Source organism: Mugil cephalus, chromosome 1, assembly GCF_022458985.1.
Source record: "Mugil cephalus isolate CIBA_MC_2020 chromosome 1, CIBA_Mcephalus_1.1, whole genome shotgun sequence".
NCBI lineage: Eukaryota > Metazoa > Chordata > Actinopteri > Mugiliformes > Mugilidae > Mugil > Mugil cephalus.
The window spans coordinates 36,324,445-36,344,519 of record NC_061770.1 but is presented as its reverse complement, the minus strand read 5'-3'; the positions used below and the strand labels follow the sequence as shown (position 1 = coordinate 36,344,519).

The 20,075-nt window shown below is 44.1% G+C and overlaps 1 protein-coding gene across 2 annotated transcripts in view; it reads left to right on the top strand.

The window, feature by feature from the left end:
- serpinh2 (serine (or cysteine) peptidase inhibitor, clade H, member 2) overlaps positions 1-20,075 on the top strand; it is a 92,306-nt gene that overhangs the window by 58,358 nt on the left and 13,873 nt on the right. The window contains exons 1-2 of one of the 2 annotated variants that reach the window (XM_047579051.1): positions 11,913-12,144; positions 13,465-14,099. In XM_047579051.1, the coding sequence (XP_047435007.1) occupies positions 13,472-14,099 (628 nt within the window). In that variant the 5' untranslated portion in view covers positions 11,913-12,144; positions 13,465-13,471. Of the gene's footprint in view, positions 1-11,912; positions 12,145-13,464; positions 14,100-20,075 lie in introns of those variants that run through there. The other variant, XM_047578967.1, reaches the window with a different exon arrangement.

Sequence of the window (20,075 nt, the reverse complement as noted above, 5' to 3'; positions counted from 1 at the left end):
TTTAGTGTAAAACATATTTCCTATGTATAGATGGGTGAGGCGGTTTAGCTACGACTGGAAAAAAAAATGGTATTAAAGGCTCACACCTGCGTAGACTACATGCGTAGGTTATGTCGTCTATTTCCCCCATTACCCTAAATGAGCCTTTAGAGCAGTTGTGCCCAAACTGTTCCCAAAACTGAGTCCGGGGGGAGGCCCAACATGTTAGCTTTGCAGCACATTAAATTAAATATGAGTATATATAGCATGCATGTGCAAGATAAACACTATCAATAAACCAAAAGAAAATATTCACATATGTGTACACACACGTGCCTGTACACACACATGCGTATGTCTGTAATTCACTTGCAAATAACGCTCCAGTGCTGTTGTGATGTATTTGATAAGCCTGATCAGGCGCTGCGTCCAGTCGAGTCGAATCAGTGATGAAGATATTACGTAAAAATTAAAATTTCATATTTTTCATATGTGGTTTGGCTGCTGTACTTTTGAAACCTCCCTAACACCAAGTCCGTGTCATTCAGATGTGATTTATACACGTTAACAAAAAAAAAAAAACAGGCGGGTACGTCAATCAGCCCATCAGTCTCATGGTTGCCTTGGCAACCGTTCGGTAGAGTAGTAGAGCAGCTTCTGAAGCTCCATCAGTCCACACGGTTAACCGATAAAAGCTCCATCCACAAGCATTAGAGCACTAAATACTTAAATATGTCAACAGAGATTCTGACACAAAGACGTGGTAACGCTGTACCAGTTAGCTAACCGGTTAGCCTACTGTTCCACGGTAGCGCACACACGGCAAAAAGAAAACTAAACTAAAATGTAAAGACAGTGCAATTACAGCTAAACACCAGTCTGTTAACATACACACTAACATAGAGTCACACTGAAAGAGTCTGTCAGTTAAGTAACAGCAGCATGTTTAACACGGCCTCAGCATGCTAACTTAGCCCCATGGTTAGCTCCACTCTCCACAGTACGGACACCACCACGTTAGCCTTGCTAGCCCTGGTTTTATTATGTGTGCAGAGCACGCTTTACAAGTGCAATAAATAGGAAGTGGATCATTTGGATTGATATTGTTTTTTTATTCAATGAATTATCACTGTAATCTGATCTACATATATACCACTTATATTTTAAGATATTGCGATAATGTATCGTATCGTGACTCAAGTATCGTGATACGTATCGTATCGTGAAGTCCTTGCCAATATCATGCAATACTCCAACGATGAGCAGGCTTGAGAGTTTCCTACTCATGAAAACCTACTTCTGTCTCATTCCACTCTTTCTTTCTGATGGCTATAGATATGGCAGATAGATTTTAAATCCACTGCATAATGAATGTGATAGCGTGAAATACACAACTACATCCAAAACAGCCAACATTAAAATGTTCAGTCCATTAATAATGTAAAAGGACACATTCTTCACAAAGAGTACTTGTACTAAATTAAATTAACTTGCTAATACATCTGTCCCTTTGAGTTGAATTTTAATGCAGGACTTGAACTTGTGAGGATTTTTTTCCCCCTTTTTTTTTTTTTATTGTGGTAATGCTACTTTTACATAATTTTTTTCCACCTCTGTTCTATCCACTCAGTTATTAATGAAAACGAAAAAACAGAGCATGTTAAATTAGAAGTGGATGGAGTACGGTGCTGTGGCACTTCAGGGCAAAAGAAATGAATCGGACCCAATCAGACAGACCCTCGTGATGACATCTGCTGTGGCTTTGTGGAGCAATGTCAATCCAAAAACTATAAAGTAAGAAGTGTTCTCGCATTAACGCACACATCTAAAATGTAGAATCAGCTGAGATGGCGCCCGTATTGCCCACTATTGTTACTTTTTGTGGCACGGACAGTGTATTATGGAGCACAGAGGCCAATAAAGGCTGCTCTTCTTGTCAGCTGTGGTCTTTTTTCTGTTTATGGTAATTGCTTTTATGTCGCAAAATTAATGCGGCACTAAATTATTGAGATTCAAATGCTCCGTCTGGAACCAGCAATCATGCGCTTGTGGGTCTCAAGAAGAAGAAGAAGAAAAAAAAAAAGATATATAGTTTAAGCTCACACTGCTGGATATATGTCCTAAGGTTTGCTCTTAAAGTGGCTGTTGTGGGGTTATTTAAAAATGTCCTGTGAGTCTTTTATTGCTCGCTGCAGCAGGGCTGAGGCGCGGAGTGAGTCTGCAGATCGGCATCCCAACACTGTGCAATTCAACAGTTTAAAAATTCAAAATATGCTTTTAATAAATGCATGAGGGCTGCACCTGCGGCCGCTCTTCGGAATCACGGCTAAGTAATATTTACAAGCCTCTCCGTGTACGTCTTTTGACTCCCGCTGCTGGATGAGGAGGCTAGAAACTGAATACGTACGCGCCCGCACCTTCCGCCAAACACGTGCTTTGACTAAATGCCACAAAATGACATTTATTTCCCTTTTATAAAAAAAAAAATCACTGGGTTTGTAGCGCTTTAGAGGATGCTAAAGGGCTAAAGAGGAACTGTAAACTAAAGGTCAAAACAGAGGCTGGCGTCGCGAACAAGTGAACGGTTAAAACCACCAAAAAAAAAAAAAAAAAGTGCTTTTGTGAGTTTGAAAGCCTCTGATTCAAAAGGCCCGTAATTAGTTGACGTCTTGTGACTCGGTGCAAGGTGGTCTCGGGGCCTCGTTGATGTGTTCACACACACATACATAGACACACACAGTGCGAGCAGTCATTTTCAGGGGTATTAGGGGCCCTATAACACGGTGGGCCATTAACGGCGGAATAATATCACAACTTGACCCTTGACATTCACAGCAGCTTATGTCTCCTTGCTGATAGACGGCGGGCTCTACATATAGCGCTCCGTACTGGAAATGAACTGACACGGTGGGAGAAGAGGGCAAAAATCCCTCCATCTTAAGCCTCGGGCGGAGCGAATAGCAGAGCGGCTTAGCGGAGGGAGACAGAGGGGCTTTGATATGGACTGGGGAGAGAAGGCGAGATGATGGGATAATGAGAATGGAGAGAGCAGATTTTTCCTCTTTCACAAGGTTGCAGTTACACCCCCCACCCCTCCCCCCCTCCTCCCTTTGGCTGCCTCAAACCTGCCGCTCTGAACCCAGAGTGACAGGCATTCAACCAGGAGACATCACCTGTTGATTTGATACATTACTTGCGTTTCGTTGCCTTTCCCCTTATCTTAATGCATGCTCCCCTGCATCCAGCGCACCGTTCCCAGGCAGAGTGATTATTAAAGCAGTGACACGATTCATTTGCATCTCCCACTCGCCCAAATCCCCCCCCACCCCCCACCCGTGCCCCAAATTTTGACCTTTTACCCTTTCCCCTTCGGCCCCGCTTCCCTTTCCCACATTATTCCAGTTTCCACCTTCGATCGGCGTGCCCTTAAGCGGCGGCGGTGGAACAAGTTTCCCATGAGGCTGAGTGGCAGCGTGACCGACAGGCTACCTCTGCAGAACTTCATCTCTTCAAACCACCCCCCCCCTCCCCGCCCTGAAATTTTCCACCCATTTCCCCCTCCATCCATCCACCTCCCAACACCCGGCAATGACTCACTGCCCACCTGCCCTGCAGCCATCATCTATCAGTCAATCTGAATCACACACACACACACACACAATGGAGGTCTTTGTGTGCTCTGCGGGAAACACGCGTACAGTAACCGCTGTGAAGGACTAAAATGACAGCTCCAGCCCTCGGGGATAGGCTGAACTTCTGCGTGCACGTGTGCGTGCACGCGTGCTCAAGCGGTGTCCGTGCACATGTAAATGCAGTTATCTCTATAAATATGTATGGTAATGCATGGAGAGAGGTGGTGAATAAAACATGGGGACGGGGCGACGGTACTCTTTATGGATGTTAATCTCTGAGGCCGTTACCTGGCTGTGATTGTGAGGACTTTACCATATCCTGCTCAAATGTCAGCGCCTTCTGCTGCGGGTTATGTGAAAGTGAATATGTGTTATACGACTGCTCTTTCTGATAGGAATCGCATTATAATAACAATGGCTTTAGAATAAGCCCGGCCTCTGTCTCTATAAGAGAGATTGGTGAGCTCATTTAAACAGTAAAACTATAAAAACTTTTTAAAGGCAGCCATACGTTACTTCCTGCTTATAAGAAGAGCATAGGATACTTTGGGTGTTACAAGGAAATGTTGGATTATACACTGTACTTATTTATTTCTTCTCCCGTTGCTGCAGTACTACTTCGCTAGGCGGTTGTCGTGGCAACTGTCAGTCATCATGATGTCATATCCTGTTTCTGCAGCATACATCTGCATCATGTTAACTACCTATAATGACAGAAACCACCCTTGAATCAAATGTTTTAGTTTGGCCCAAGTCCCATCGACTAACATGGGGGCTCTTATGACCTATACTGCATCCAGCCACCAGGGGGAGCTCCACTTGCTTTGGCTTCACTTTTGAGGAGCTGTCATGGCGTCCACTTGCTGTTTCCCACCTGTGTTTAAAAAAAATAAATAAATAAAATAAAAAGTGCTTGTTCTACTTATTCACCTGTTATTCGTTTTTGTATCGCAAATAATTACAAAACCCGTTCTGAATTGCTACCGTGAACCAAACATACCCGGAGATTTATTTTTCGTGTGAGTCACACAAATTTAAAAGCCGATCCATCAACCGGGGCTCGGTGTCCAGTTTTCCCTCGGGCTGTATGAACGATGTTTCTAAACTATTTAAACAGTGTGTTGTGGTGAAGGCACTTGGCCGTGACGTTACTCTTTCACGAGAGCAAAAAAAAAAAAAATAAAGTGAACGTGACGTAATGGCAGCAAGAATAGAAAGAGGTGAGAAACATGGTGCCACAGAAGGGTAATGTTGGTGGAGAGGCCTGCTTAAAGCATTACATACATTTATAATATTAATATACTATTATATTTTTTAATGTTGAGGTGTTTTTATTTGAACATTTTGCCTCTTATTACCAGTTCTACTGGTTGAAATGTCAAGTAAACACCATGGAGTTTGGTACAGGTGTTCATGGTCCTCATGGGATATACCCTAGTGACTGTGGAGTTACCCCGCCTCTTGCCTCTTGCCTCTTGACCCTCATCACCAACAGCTCATGGTTTTCATTAAGCCTGAAAAAACGGTACGAATATTTGTGGCATGGACTGAAATGACTTAGCAACTGTCAGAGCAATGATGTGGCATTTGGTCCCGGCATTCGTTTTCCCCCCAGGATGAGTTTACTGATGTCCTGATGCGTCATTCAAGAGAAGTAAAGTTTCATTTTGGTTGTTTGACACATATGCCCTTTTTTTTAGCTGTGTGGGGGAGTTTTTTTTACTTAATAATGCATGAGGCATTTATTTTTTAACTGAGCCCCACTAAAGAATTCGCCTGTTTTTGCATATCACTATTAAAAAAAAAAATCCATTTTATAACTTTTAGATTAAATTTGCCATCAGAAAGAATCAACACAGTCTATTGACATAGTAAAATTGGACAATGGAATTTGAACATTTCTTTTTAGGGGTCTTAACTTTGGATGACAGTCAACCTCAACTCTTATTAGCAAATCAAGCTAATACGCTTACCTAAATGAACATGATAAATATTACAGTCAAAGCTAAATATCCTCCGTCTATTTTAGGATTTAGCTGAAAGCGCTGCTGCCTTCAAACATGGAGGTGTTTACTGTTGTTTGTCGATCGCCTTCATTACTCAAACACTATGCAGGGTATGTTTTATTTAACTTAATGATGTGTGACCTATTAGGAGCTTTTTGAATAACATTATTAGCTCTGTGTTTCCTCCTTAGCTAGCGTGCTAGCATGCTAGCTAAGGAGGGGTGACCCAAGGACACTGGAACTCACTGTTTAGCCTTCTCGAGGTGTCGTGGGCCTAACTTAACCAAACAGTGGTGAACGGAGGTGCCCACTTGAAAACCCTAATGATGTGCAGCATATTACCTACTGCTGTTGGCTAGGCTAGTAAGCTGGTGTTTCTTGCTAGTTGGTAGCTAACTGCTAACCTGCTGGTCAGGTTTTTTTTTTCTTTCAGCTGCACTGGGTTTCTAAATGTGTTGTGCAGAGGGAAGATGTTTGGGTTAACATGTAGTTGCATATCCCATCACTTCTTACCTACTGCTGTTGGCTAGGCTAGTTAGCTGGTGTCTACTTGTTGGTTGCTAGCTGGTAGCTGACTGCTAGCCTGCTGGACATTTTTTTTTTCTTTCAGCTGCACTGGGTTTCTAAATGTGTTTTGCAGAGGGAAGATTTTTGGGTTAACATGTAGTCGCATGTCCTATCACTTCTTACCTGCTGCTGTTGGCTAGGCTAGTTAGCTGGTATCTTCTTGTTGGTTGCTAGCTGGTAGCTGACTGCTAGCCTGCTGCTTGGTTGAACTGAGCTATTAAATGTGTTTTGCCTCAGATCTTGGCACAAGAGATTGTAACATCTACTAATGAAAGAAACAAATCTTTAAAAAAAAAAAAAATCCATACCTTTAGGATTAGGTGTGTCCTGATTGGCCGTCAGCAAAAACCTCCAAATATCATCTTGAAAATTGGACGGTTGCACTTGCTACCGAATCCCCAGGAACATTTGTCTTCAGCGGACAGTTTGGTTTTGCATTGAGACGTCTGTGACCTTTATCGGCTGCTGCCCGTGTGAACAGGAAGTCTCCCAAACAGCACTTTTTCACAGCGCAAGCAAAAAAAAAAAAAAGATTGTCTAACCTAAAGTACAGACACTGCAGATACTGGAGTCATTGTTAAACTTGAGTATTTTTTTTTCTTCTTCTTTTTTTTAAGTGTTGGTATGAGTTTGTTTTTGAAAGACAGAAATCAAATAGGAGAATAATAGAGCTGTTTGTCCGGATCAGCAACTATTTAATTATGTTTTTTTTTTCTCATAAGGCCTCGAAGAAATTCTCACTTATTATTTCTCTTTTATTAAAAACAACATTGAATAAAGCGTTTTCCGAAAGCATTATCTCTCTCTCGCGGATGTGCGTGAGCGTTCATCGCCGCGATCACACAGAAGTTACTTAAAACTGAAATTGGAGTCGAAAACACGGTGCGGGTCATTCAAGGAAACGTGAGAGCTGCAGACAGACAATGCTGTGTAGTTTCGAGGACTGGGATGAGGGATGAGGGATGAGGGGATTGTGGGAGGGGGGGTGGGAGCTCCCTGTGGACCCAAATGAGACAGTGTAATGAGTTGCCAGGCTTTGATACAGTTTTCCCAAATCAGTAACACACTCATCCAGACAGACAGGGTCTTACTAATACATTCTGCTGTAGACATTTTCCCAGCTTGCCTCCCTGCTTCCTTCGTTCCTCTCCCAGCCTCGTCTCCATCTCTGTCTCTGTTCCAGCCTATCAGACATGACAGTACCAGCTGGCTGCTGGCAAACTCACAGCCAGAGGATATAAGCTGCGTGTTTGTGAGTGTGTTATGTGTGTTATGTGTGTTATGTGTGTGTGTGTGTGTAGGGGAGGATGGGCGCGCTGGTGTCAACATATCTGTCTTGCGAAGGTGCGTGTCCGTATTTCTGACAAGCTTTAGCTGCGTGCGAGGAACATCGTGTGCAACGTGATTCGTCAAAAAAAAGAAGAAGAAGAGAAAAAAAATGTTGATTTAATGTCCCTGGACTCTGAGTGATGTGAGTCACAGGTGTGTGGCGGTAACTCGGGGTGGGGTTCGGAGCGGCGCTTAGTTCCTATAAAGATAGTTGTCAGCACTCGCGTGAAGCAGCTGTGCGCTCTTGTGGGCGCTTGGCATTTGCCTGACTCACCGAGCACATTAAAAGACACTTATTTGCCTTTCTTTCTGCGTCTGTAGATATGTGCTCGCGCTCTTTTGTACTTCTGCAGATTTTTTTTCTTTGTGTCCGTTCACAGGTCTGCGGGAAACATTTGAAGCTTATTGGAAACATTCGGAGATGAACAGCAGATGTGTCTGTGATTCTGCCGCTGTTCGACACGTTCACCCCGACCCCCCCAACCAACGCTGGGGCTGCCCCCTGCTCACCTTTCCTCCACAGCACCCCTCGTTTTCTCTCCCCTGCATCGATTAAAAACACATATCCCCCCCCCGTCTTTCCATCTGTCCACCCCTACCTCCTGTTGCCTTGGAAAGTTTTGCCCCAGATTTATAACAGGGGAAGAAAAAAAAAAAGAACGTCCCAGTTGGGAACGCTCTCGTCTCCCACTTCTCCCCACATCACAAAATATGTATTTTTAGATCTTCACACTCGACATCTTTTTTTTTTTTTTAGCCGTTTTCTTCTGTTTGCGCTTTTCAGAAATCATCGCTCCACATACTTCGTGCATTTTTCTCATTGTTCTTTTCAGCACAATTAAACTGAGCAAAATTCAATTTCAGAATCCTCAGGATTTCCACTTATGGTGAAGTTTTGGCGTCTCCAACCAGGATGAAACTGGTTTTATGTCAAAGCTTCAGCAGCTTAGAAGCTCAGCTGGTTATTAACCCTCTGGAGTATAATATAGTATAATCGACCTTTATATTTCATCTTAAAAACGGTTTACAATGCATTGTTTGGTGTCGTTCTTTTCACCACAACCTCACCTGTATCATTTTACAGTTATTATTATTTTTTTTCATTTTGGCAAACTGTATCAACACATTGGACTTAAAACCAGACTAAAATCATTACATCGGAGTAGATTCAAGTTACATTTTTCACTGTGAAAACCACAAACGTGTTAAAAGAATCAACATTTCAAAAGCAAGAACAAGTTTAGCCAACAACAAAGCTATTTATAACTACTTCCATTAAAATGCAGGAAATGCATCACACACTTTTGTACAACCACAACCGGCAACACATCATTTCCTGATTGGTTGATGGGATGCGTTTTTCCACCAATAGGAAAGGGGTTGTCTTTGTTTGTTGGTTTGTTTTCGAGCGTTTTAAGCTGGTTAGCGATCTCCGCTTGCTAGCGTTTGCTTGTTTTTCACCGTTTCTCCCGTGCACTGGATGCGCACCAACACCTAGTCTAGTTTTACTTGGCATTTCAACAAAATTTAAAACTGATACATAATTCGAAGTTCTACAAAAGTGTCGTCTTAAATTGGTCATGTGATTTGGACGCAAAAAACGGCGCGTCCGTCAACTCCAGAGGTTTTAAGTAAGAGACCTAATTTTAGTGGCCGATAATGGAGCCTGATGGAAACCAACGGGGTAGAATCCACCTTTCTCCATCGTTTGAAACGAGATCTGGGTCTCACATGTTAAACCCTGTTTGTTCTGTACGGTCTCCAGAACATGTGAGATTTACACGGCACATGAAGAAGGAGGAGGAGGAGGAGGAGAAGGAGGGAAGGTGCGAAATGAGTAGGAGTCAGGGTGAGACTGGTGACACTGAGTAAGAGGAGAGAAGGTGGAGGTGGAGGGACATTTTTACATATTCACAGGGAGAAGATTTGACGGTAAACTGTCTCCGTCTGCTTCTAGGAGAGTGAACGGGAAGACGTGTGGACGGAGACCTTCAGATGTTTTTTATGGTGTTGGTTCGCAACTGGAGCTGATGATCTACACATACGATCAGATGGTTTGACTGGTGATGGACGGCAGAGTGAAAGTCATAGTCCCACTTGTCGCACAGTACGGTGTCCAGGAGGGACGCAGCGACGTCCAGACACGTGCTCGAAAGATGAACGAAACCAGAACTTCTCCGTCCTCCTCGAGGAGTTATTTGTTTTGGGCCTGCGTAAACACGTATATCTTAACAGATCATTTCATTTAGCGTCCGCGTAAACAGTTAAGTCGGGATCTCTAATCACAACGATTTGAGTCGGGGCCGGAGAAACGTCGGCCGCGTAAACAATACACACTGATGTGGAAGAGTGGATGAAAAGGAAGAGTAACAGGAAATGAACATCAGCGAGTGAGAGGGAGTCTAATGAAGCCGCTGCGGTCGGTTCTGGAAAGAGCGAAGGGGGGAAAAAAAAAAGAATGGCAGAATAAAACAAACACTGCAACATGTGCGAACGAGCGTTGAGGAGAGACGCGGGGTGAGCGGGGACAGGGCGCGGGGGTGAGCGCGTCGCTTCGGGCCAGTTGGCAGCGGTCACGTCGGCTTTTTTGTTGCAAGGTGCTGATTCTGGGCCCCGGAGCCCGGGGGGCGTTTAACCCCCCGACAGCAGCCAAGAACGGCAGCGCTTAAAACCCGCGGCACGTGGAGCGAATTATTACAATATTTTTTTTTACTGGAGCGGGCAAATGGACGACAAGGCGTTTGCGGGGCGAGGACAAGCGGGGGCGGGTTGCAGGTGAGATCTTTAGAGGTAAAGAAAAAAAAAACGACATGAGCAATCCGCTGACCGAGGAGCTTCTCGCCTTCCAACCCGATTCCCCCCGGACTCGTTTAGCCGCCGCGGTGCAAGCCCTGCTTTTTTATGAATCACCTGCTCTGTGAGGCTCCCGCTCATTACCCACCAGACTGACTGTGATGCGTTGCTGGTCTGGGGTTGGGGTTGATCCCAGGAGGTGCCCGGCGACTCCTCCTCTGGTGAAGGTTCCAACCTTTGTGGTCGCACATATCGACTTCACATCGCCAACACCAACACCACGTTGTGTCACTGTCCTCTCCGCCGTCATTAAACGGTTCAACGTCCACAATGCAGTTTCACGTCTCTCCTTTTTATTTATTTATTTATTCATTTTTGGACTTGTGCTCCTTTGCTTGGTGCGTCTGTCCCGCAATTAAACGATTCGTGTGCTATTTCTCGGGGTAACGCGGCGTCTGCGCTGCTCGCAAAAGGAGACAGAGAGTGAGAGCGCTCAGTGTGGGCTCGTGCTGTCTGCTGCGAATGTGTTCTAGATAGTGCCGCTGATGGCTATCTTTTCCGAGAGAGCTCTATTGATTTGGCTGGGGTAAATAATTGGTTGGGTCTACAAGCTGTCATGTTCGGCCTGATTGCCGAGCATCGGTGGTCCCGAGCAGTTATCTCCCTCCGCATCCCGCTCTGATCCTCCTCCAGCCTCCTTAGTATATATATATCTCTGCATTTATCGACCGGGACCCTATACGACCGTTCTCCCGCCTTAAATTTAAGGAGATAATCCCGGCTGCAAAAGAGACGTGTTGCGGGTTTTCCAGTCGTCCTGCTGTAGGAAGAGGGCACGGGTGCAATTTAGGGGAATGTGTGGCCTAGTTTTCCTACTGCGAAGCTGCGCTGCAGCAGATTTTATTCTGTTAACTTAAAATATAAAGCGTAAATATTCCAACATGTCTGTCTTTCAATCCATTTTAATTAACTAAAAAAAAATGCAGGTGAATTCAAAAGTAGGATAAAAAGCATCCTCAGCTCCCACTGTGGTCCACGTCCTTCCCGGTGGGGGGAGGTCTGCCGGGGGGGGGGGTTGAGCTTTGGGAGGCCCCCCTTTTGGTCCGCGTGCATGCAGCCTCTCCAAGGGTCACCGAGCCGAGGCCATGAGAAGAACATTAGCGCCCCCGCTTGAGTGGCTTCCTGAACTGCAGCTCTCCTCCTCCCCCACCCCCTCCCCTCCACCAATGAGCCAAGAACAAGAGTTTTTTTTTTTATTATCCCTTTCAGCGTATGGAGAAACGCTTCAGTTGCTGCAACTTCTCCTGAATTCTTGTTCGTGTGTAAAAAAAAAAGAAAAAAAAAAAAAGAAGTACATCCACATAATCCCCACCAAACTCCCAGAGAGAGGCTACAGTATACCCCTGCAGGGATTTAGTGATATTTAATTATGGTTTTGTAGAGCATAAATGTTTTATGTCTGCATAAACCAGTTAGATGCGGATTAAATAAAAAAGAAAAAGAAAGAAAAAAAAGAGCCCGTGCACCTTTTTCTTTTTTTCTTCTTCTTCCGCGTATGTTTCCTTAATGGACATTAAATACATGTTAGATGTGTGGACGAGATTGCACGGACCACAGAGGTAGTAATGCGTTTAGCGTAAGTTGTCGGTGAAGTTTCTGGAAGTTTTAGAAACTTAAAAAAAATAAAAAAAAATAAATAAAAAGACGAGGGGTGAAGTTGAGGGGAGACTTCCTCCGCGAGGCTGCCACGTCTGAACCCAGCATCGGCTCTACTTCCTCTGGAGCTCAGCTGGAAGAGACGGCGACGGAGGGCAGGGACACACGTAAATTAATTAACGGTAAATTTAAACAAATGCTTCCTCATTTTTTTTTTTATATTTCATTTTTTATTATTATCATTTTTTATTTCACCGAGAGGGCTTCTGAAACCATAACAGAGTAGGCTGAAGTAGACGGCAGCTGTTTCCCGTCACTCCTGTCGGCAAAATCAATGAGTCGGGTTTTTTTTTTTTCCTCCCCACTTTTCTTTCTCTTTTTCCCTGTGAAGCAGACCATTTTTTTCTTTATTATTTTTCTCCCTTTCATCCGCTCGTTCAGACTGAAAAGCAGCTTCCTTGAAACTTCATCAAAGTTAATTGTCACACGCCGCTTTTTTTGCGCTGCTGCCAAGTGGGGAGGAATTAACAAAAATCAAGTTTAGTCAGTTTACACAGATACGCAGATAGGAAACCCCGAGGATGTGTTTACGTGTCTTTATCTCTGATACGAACACCTGTAGGAGTAACTAGTACCTGTGTTATAAATCGAAATACGCGAATCAGCCAAATCAGTAGGTACAGTAGCGTTATTTTATTAATTCTATTATAATATTGTTGCTCTAAATCCTAGGTCCATGACTGTTATAATGTCAAGAAGGTGTTAATTCATCTGTTTGATCAGTTTGGAGGATGTAGTTTGTGGTTTGGGGTGTGTATTGGCAACGACTTCACCATACGATATGTACCACGATACTTGAATCGCGATATGATACGTTTATTGCGATATTATGATGTTGCAATATTTTACATAGTTGACTGGGAAATTTTTAAGGTAGCTTAAAATACACGCTGTGTACATGTACATCAGATGACAGTGATAATTCACTTGACAAATTGAGTCAAAAAACAATATTAATCCAAATTATCCATTTCCAATTTGTTGCTGAGGAAGTCGTTCACGATCGGCTGAAAAAATGACTTTTTACTTTAAAGTCGGTATTGTATTGGAAGAAAAAGTATCACAATATATTGCCATATCGATATTTTTTCCCACCCCGTATTTGTGGTGCTGTTAAACCGTGTTTGTTCCGACTAAATCTGTGTGTGCAATTAAATCATACTACGATCCACCACAACCTCCTCAATGAAAACACAGTTGAATCAACAGCCCCCCCAACCCCCTTCTCTGTTTATTTGAAACAAATGCCTAATACCCCACCCTCCTTGAAGCTAAGATTTGTTTTCGCTAGTGTACCTAATGAACTGGCAAATGAGTGTATTTGAGTTGAATGCAGCCGCAGTCTTTGCCTGCATCATAAACACCGCGTCCTCTTCAAAAGCTCTCATCATTATGCGCATGTAACAGCTCGCAAATGTTCATGCTCTTATTCTTTCCTCCAGATCTACCATGCTGCCCAGACTGCCTTTCTTCCTGCTCGTTTCCTTGCCATCCCTCCTGGTGGGAAGCAGCACCACTAATTCAACCAAGACTCATCCTCCGCCACGTCCTCCTCCTCCTTCCCCTCTGGGTGACCCGAGCTGGGCTCTGGGTCTGCGCCTCTACCAGGCCCTCCGCTCCGACCCGAACGCCGTAAACACCGTCTTCTCCCCTCTGCTCGTGGCCTCCTCGCTCGGGGCGCTGGCCGAAGGCTCTTCCGGTAAAACCGCCAGCCAGGTGCAAGACCTCCTCAAGCCGACCTCCTCCTCCTCCAAAGCAGGAGCTCAGGTCGGGGACCTCCTGTCCGCCGCGTTGAAGAGCGTCGCCGAAGCCAACGGGACCAGCTTTCACTTGCATGCAGCCTCGGCCGTGTTCGCCAAGCAGGCTCCCGCGGTCAGCAAGGAGTTCGCAAAGAAGAGCCAGACCAGGTTCGGGCTGCGGCACCAGGCGCTCGGGAAAGGAGACAGCAAGGCTGACCTGAAGCAGCTCCGTGACTGGGCTAAGGCTGGACTCAGTGGGCTGGAGGCAGCTCCTCTGGGGGATGAAATCAAGGCTAAGGCCGGAGCGCTGATTCTGGCAAATGCTCTACGCTTTAAAGGTAAAGTATCTTAAAATACTAACCATTTAGAGATCAACAGAGAGTACTCAACGTGTATGAGTTTTCTTTAATATCCATTCCCACAGAAAGACACTGAAAATCTGAAGGTACATAGGAAGAAATGACCATGCATGAAAAGTAATATCTGTAGTAGATTGCCACTGTTAGCAAGGCTGCTAATGTTAGCAGTCTTACTTCCATGTTACCTCTGGACTATATTATAACAGGTTTGATGTTTTTCTATGGGAATGGACCCCGACATTATTGTTATTTGTTGAACCTAGCATAGGAAGTCAGGATTTGCACAGGTAGGAAGACCAATCAGAAGGCCGTCAAGTGGTCTAGTGCAGGGGTCAGTGACCCCCAGACTGGTGGAGATATTAAGTAGTGACCCCCTACCTACTATATGGGTTCAATATTAAACTCGGCCTAGTGCTGTTTATAAATATACATTATTATTATCATTGTGCTCAGTATTAAGCTATTCCTTTACTAAAATATGTTGGATTGATGTTAAAATTAAATATATATATAAAAAAAGTCCAATCAACCAAAATTTTTGGTCGATTGTACCTCCGCGGAAGAAATGTGACTATGATGCTTTGGTTTTATATAGTGCTTTACCATTAGATGCCCACATCAGATGCAACTGAATCCATTATTCATTCGCTCACACAGTCACACCCTGTAGGTCATAAACTACCTCAGTAGTCACATCTGCCCTGGGGCAGACTGATGGGAACATGGCTGCCAATTCAGACCACCACCAAACATCACTCACTCGCATCCATACACCGGTGGAGTTCACACCGGGAGCAAGGTGGGTTAAGCGTCTCGCCCAAGGACGAGACGGACACTCTAGTGATAAGTCCGTCCGTTACCGGGTGCTCACTCATTTCTCAGTACAGAAATTGAACATGGTACCATTTCATTAGAGTTCACAAGTCGTCAACGACGCACCCATGTGATCTGGATATGGCACTTTTGTATCTTTTCCTGATATTGATACCGTCTAGAAATAAAGGCGGTAGCATCAGATTTCCATGCATGAAGCAGTTCCTGTGAATTTGGTTTGGGATTTCGTCAGCGATCCAGTGATTATTCAAAGATTATCTGGCAGACACGATTCTGGATGGGAATGCGATACAATAAGGGACTACAATGTGCGTACCCTTGGATAAGGTGTTACACAAGTCACGCCAGAATGTTCTCACCTTATCACAACACCACATCTAAAGCACAACCTCGGATACTTCAGGTTTAGAGTTGTGTAACGATAACGAACAAGCCCGAACATTAATAGTCGACTCTCCTGACACGAATCCGTCCAAAGTTGTTCTCCGTCTGTTGCGTTAAAGTCGTATTGGAGTGGGAGTCCGTGTCGCAAAGCGTCTGATAAATTGCGTCCCGGTGGATATTTCATTCTGGCGAGCGTTAAAGGGTAAAGCTGCTTGGAGGTAGACGTGACGTACGAGGGATCAGGGGGGGGGGGGAGCGGCTTTTTAGCCGCGGACTCATTTGTAATTCTACAACTGTTTGCTGCTTTGCATGAGAAATCTTCGAGTGCTAATCTGGCACGCACCGTTTTCTGGTGTTCACACTGCACAGAGAGCCGCCTTGCCCGCGCCAGCACTGTGTGCCCGCGAGTGTGCAAGTGTGCGTATCCATGTGCACGTTTTTTCACGTGCGCGCGGATGCGTCGGACTCCAGCTGGTGGACGCAGCGGATAAAGGATGATTCCGGGGTCCATCACTGAGAGCTTATTCATCTTCCGTCGGGGGGCGATGTGTCATCTTAAATAATTGAGTAACAAGTGTCCAGACCCCTCTCCCTCGGCGTCACGCCTAACATCTGTGGCTCGGAGCCGTTTTCCACGGCTTGGCTCGGTTTCCCGCTCATTGTGACGGGCTGCGGCGGTGGGAAGTAGTCGGTATTTCTCTGCACGGGCTGCCGGCTCCGTCTGCCATTTTTAACATATCCATCTATTTCTTATCGTTGCTGCACCCTAAAGGTGCTATTAAAAAAAAAAAAAAAGAAAAAAAAAGTTAAACTCATTTAGCGGTATTTGTTCCACCGGTTCATCATGAGCAATATTTTCCATTTTCGTAACTTTTTAGGAATGTAATCTACCATATCTCCGAGTTTGCATCCGCCTCCTGACGCAGGGACTCACTTTTGTTTGCAGGCGCCACGAAAGATGATGATGTGTTAAATATATCCCTCCGTTTTGTCTTCTTCTTTTTCTTTTTTTTTTGTGTGTGTGCCTTTGTCGTCATTTATCGTGAGGCTAATCTACCTTCCCTCCCTCCCTCCCCCCCACGCCTCTCCTCTGCTCACATCCTTATCTGAGCCTATCTGCCTCCATTCCTTCTGTTTCCTCCTGCAGGTATTCTTTTTTTATTAGGCGCGAAGACGCCGAGGCTGCTGAAGTGAAAACAGGTTGCCAGCAGATACAGAGCAACAGCCCCTCTTTAAAAAAAAAAACAAAAAAACAGATTATACAGTATATTGATAAGCAACTTAATTAATTTTCTTTGTTTGATGTTTTGACTTCATTAAAAAACATAATTTTTTTTTATTATTATTATTGGTTTGTTCATTTTTTTCTGTGGGAAACACACAAATTAGATTATACAGTAGATTGCAGCACACAATTGAGAAAGAAATTACAGAAAATTGTTTTCTTATTATATAATTTTAAAAATTATTTATTTATTTTCATTTATTGATCCTAAAGCAGTTTACAGTGTGTGATGATTTAACGGTTTTGAAATGGCCACCGATTTTTCTTTCTTTCTGTCTTTTTCGGCTCACACTTTTTCCTTTCCCATTTCCATTTGTTTAACTTTGGTTGAAAACGCGACGTCCAGAGGAAGGAAGGGAAGGTCAGGGCCAGTTCAGTAATGAGCGGAACGTGTTTATAGGACGGAGATGTTTAAAAGCTGGGAGAAAGACACATTTTGTGTTTGGAAAAGGGGGTAAAGAAATGTTGAGAGAGAGAGAGGGTGCGGGAGATTGACAGACGCGGTGAAAGGCCTTTTTTGCTTTGGGAGTTCCGGTCCCGGCTGGTTAATTAATTCAGGCTTTGTCTCCGATAAACAAACAACGAACAGAAAAAAGAAAACAATATTGAACGGAGGAATTTATACGGGGGTAACGCGACAACGTCTGGGACTAAAGAAGCAGAACACATTTAACCTCTAATAATGGCTTCTGAAATACCACAACTAATCAAAAGTTGATGAGGGAGAGCTGGTGTTTTGACTGTGCCCTGGATTTTGAAGTTTAGCGCGAGCGCTGGGTTTCCAAGCCGGGGCGCGATTGTCTCGTTGCTCGACGCTGATGGATATTAATGGACTCAGGTTCCATGTGAACTCTCCGCTGCAGCGTTGCACTGTACCAGCCACCCACGGAGATCAACAGACTCCGCTGTGCGCCCCGGTGAGGTCATTAAATCCCCGCTCCGTTCGCGCACATGTTTTCCGCGCTGCGGGGGAAAATTGTTCATCATCGTCGTCGTCGTCGTGACATCATCCCAGCAACGCACACGGTTGCCACTTCGGGTCACCTTCAGCCCCGTCGTCTTCGGTATTCCAGGCCGATCGGATTTCTCCGCTCTGTCACGGGGAGCGGAGTGAATGTCTGAGGCGTGTGCTAGCACGCCGGCGAGGGAGAAGCTCATGTCGCTGTTGCTTGTGATTTGGGATTGGCTGGGCTCCAGCAGAGCCTGGGAGGATTTTTTTTATTTTGAAAGCAAACACTGGCGTTGAAATGGCTAGTTAATTGATCAACAGAAAATGAATCAAAGCCAATTTTGATAATCTGTCTGGTGATTTGTAGCAACAGTCTTACTCTTTAATTACACTTCATTAGTCATGAGCGGTGCTAGTCGGCCTGTGGGGAAAAAAAAAAAATAACGTTTATACTTCTTCAGTGTATTTGGAGCATAGACTGTATATAAATATGGACAACATGTCGCCACGTCCTTGCATTGACCAAACTGACCTTATTTCCCTGGGGCGTGGGTGGCGCCATCTTGTGATTTTGTAGCCAGAGTCTGACTCATTCACATTTTCGTTTGACTGATACTACGCTCTGTTCTATCTCCACCATTTACAAAGAAATGCTGCGTACTTTCCTTCTATAGCTTCAAATAGCCGACTAAAACAAAACTTGTCCAAACAATTCATTTCATTTATTTGTTCATTTGACCAGGTTAAAACAAACAATCAAATCAGAATAAAATAAAGTTTGGGCAAAAAACAAGTTGATAAGACAACTCTATAACAACATAAATAACCATTGCATGTTCAAAAGGTTGTAGGATGAAGTTAATAAAAACTTATCTAGCCCTACCCCATTTTTGTTTGTTTTTATAGTTTACAAAGAGTGAGCTTTTGACCTGTACTGGAGCCAGTCACCAGGGGGAGCCCTACTCGCTTTGACTTCACTTTTATGGAGCAGTTCTTTATACTTTACGTTACTTTATAGTGTCTGTGGTTTGGAACTTTCTAGCTTGTCGAAGAAATAACACAGATGACACTTTAGATATTGAAAGAAGTCCCACCTATTGCTAAATGTACCAAGCTTCATATATTTATATTTTAGTCCATTGTTTTTTGACAATGGCACAATATTTGGCAGAGTTCGATTTGTCATCTCAGACAGTGAGACGACCAACACCAGCAGAACTTATGCATCCTGAAACCATGATACTGCCTCCACCATGTTTGACAGTAGGTTCTGTTCATGCTGGAGATAAAGCTTCTCCTGGTCTTCTGCGTAGCCTCACATCAGCAGGAGGAAGAAGAAGCTGGAAACTGGACTCTTCTGACCACAGAATCTTCTTCCAGGTCCTGACTGTCCACTTCTTGTGTTCTTGGGCCCAACAACACTGGGCTAACCTCTGTCTTTCATTGATCAGGAGCTTCTTGACAACCTTGTAGGACCTTAAGCTATGATCTAACACTGGACACCAGTTTGGTTTGACCACTGCTGTTGGAGCTCCTGTGATGTTTTCTCTGCACATGTGGGTCAGGATGAGGTCATTTCTTGCTGAAGAAACTCTTGGACGCCCAGATCTTGGTTTTTCTTCCAAGCTGTTGGTTCGTCTGCATTTCTGCTGAGTTTATCCAACTACTGAAGGACTAGCATCTGCACTTCCTGGTGATCTGGTGGCAGCTGTACCCTTCCTGGCTGAGTTTCCTGCGTTTGGTTCCTTGTTTGAGCCATTTTTGTCTCTGAAGAACTTTCAAATGTACTGACTTTATATGGACACGAAGCACGGCAACAGAAAAAATGTGTCTTTTAATAAAAATCACCGCCTGCATTAGTGGAACCAAAATGACCCAATACTCAAAATTTCTTTTGTATTTTTATGGAACCAATCAATTTGAAGTGTTTAATGGCTGTTTTAGGATTTGTTTAGTGTTTATTCTTTAACTTTTGGGCATAGCTATTACAAACTGATGTGATCAAGGTTTTAGGATCGGGTTAGTTGGCTCATTGGTTGGTTGGAACATCGAATGTTCATGTTCATATTGGACTAATCTGCAAAATCCAAGTCAGAGCTGTTGTTGACGTCTGGCAAACTTGTCGTAGTTTTGTCGCTTCCACTCTTAAGATTCCAGGATTAACATGTGTATTTAAAGTTCAGTTATGAACGATATGGGCAAAAAAAAAAAAAAAGTATTTTAAGTATTTATTGCAAATATGTAGCAATCACTCTCCAGACTTTGACAACCTGAGCTTTCGATTTCTTTGACCTCCTTGCACCTCGTGCATTGTGTCCTAAGTGCTGTGGTCTTTTAAACTATTAATCAATGGCGAGGATCATCATTAGCTATAGCCGCAGCCAGACCCATTCACAAAGAGCTGAATGGGCACCAGTCATAATCTGTAGACCTCGGCGCTCCATCCAGCGCGCCCCGCTCTATTGAACGGACCGGCTGCTTTGAAAATGTGTCGTGAGGTTAT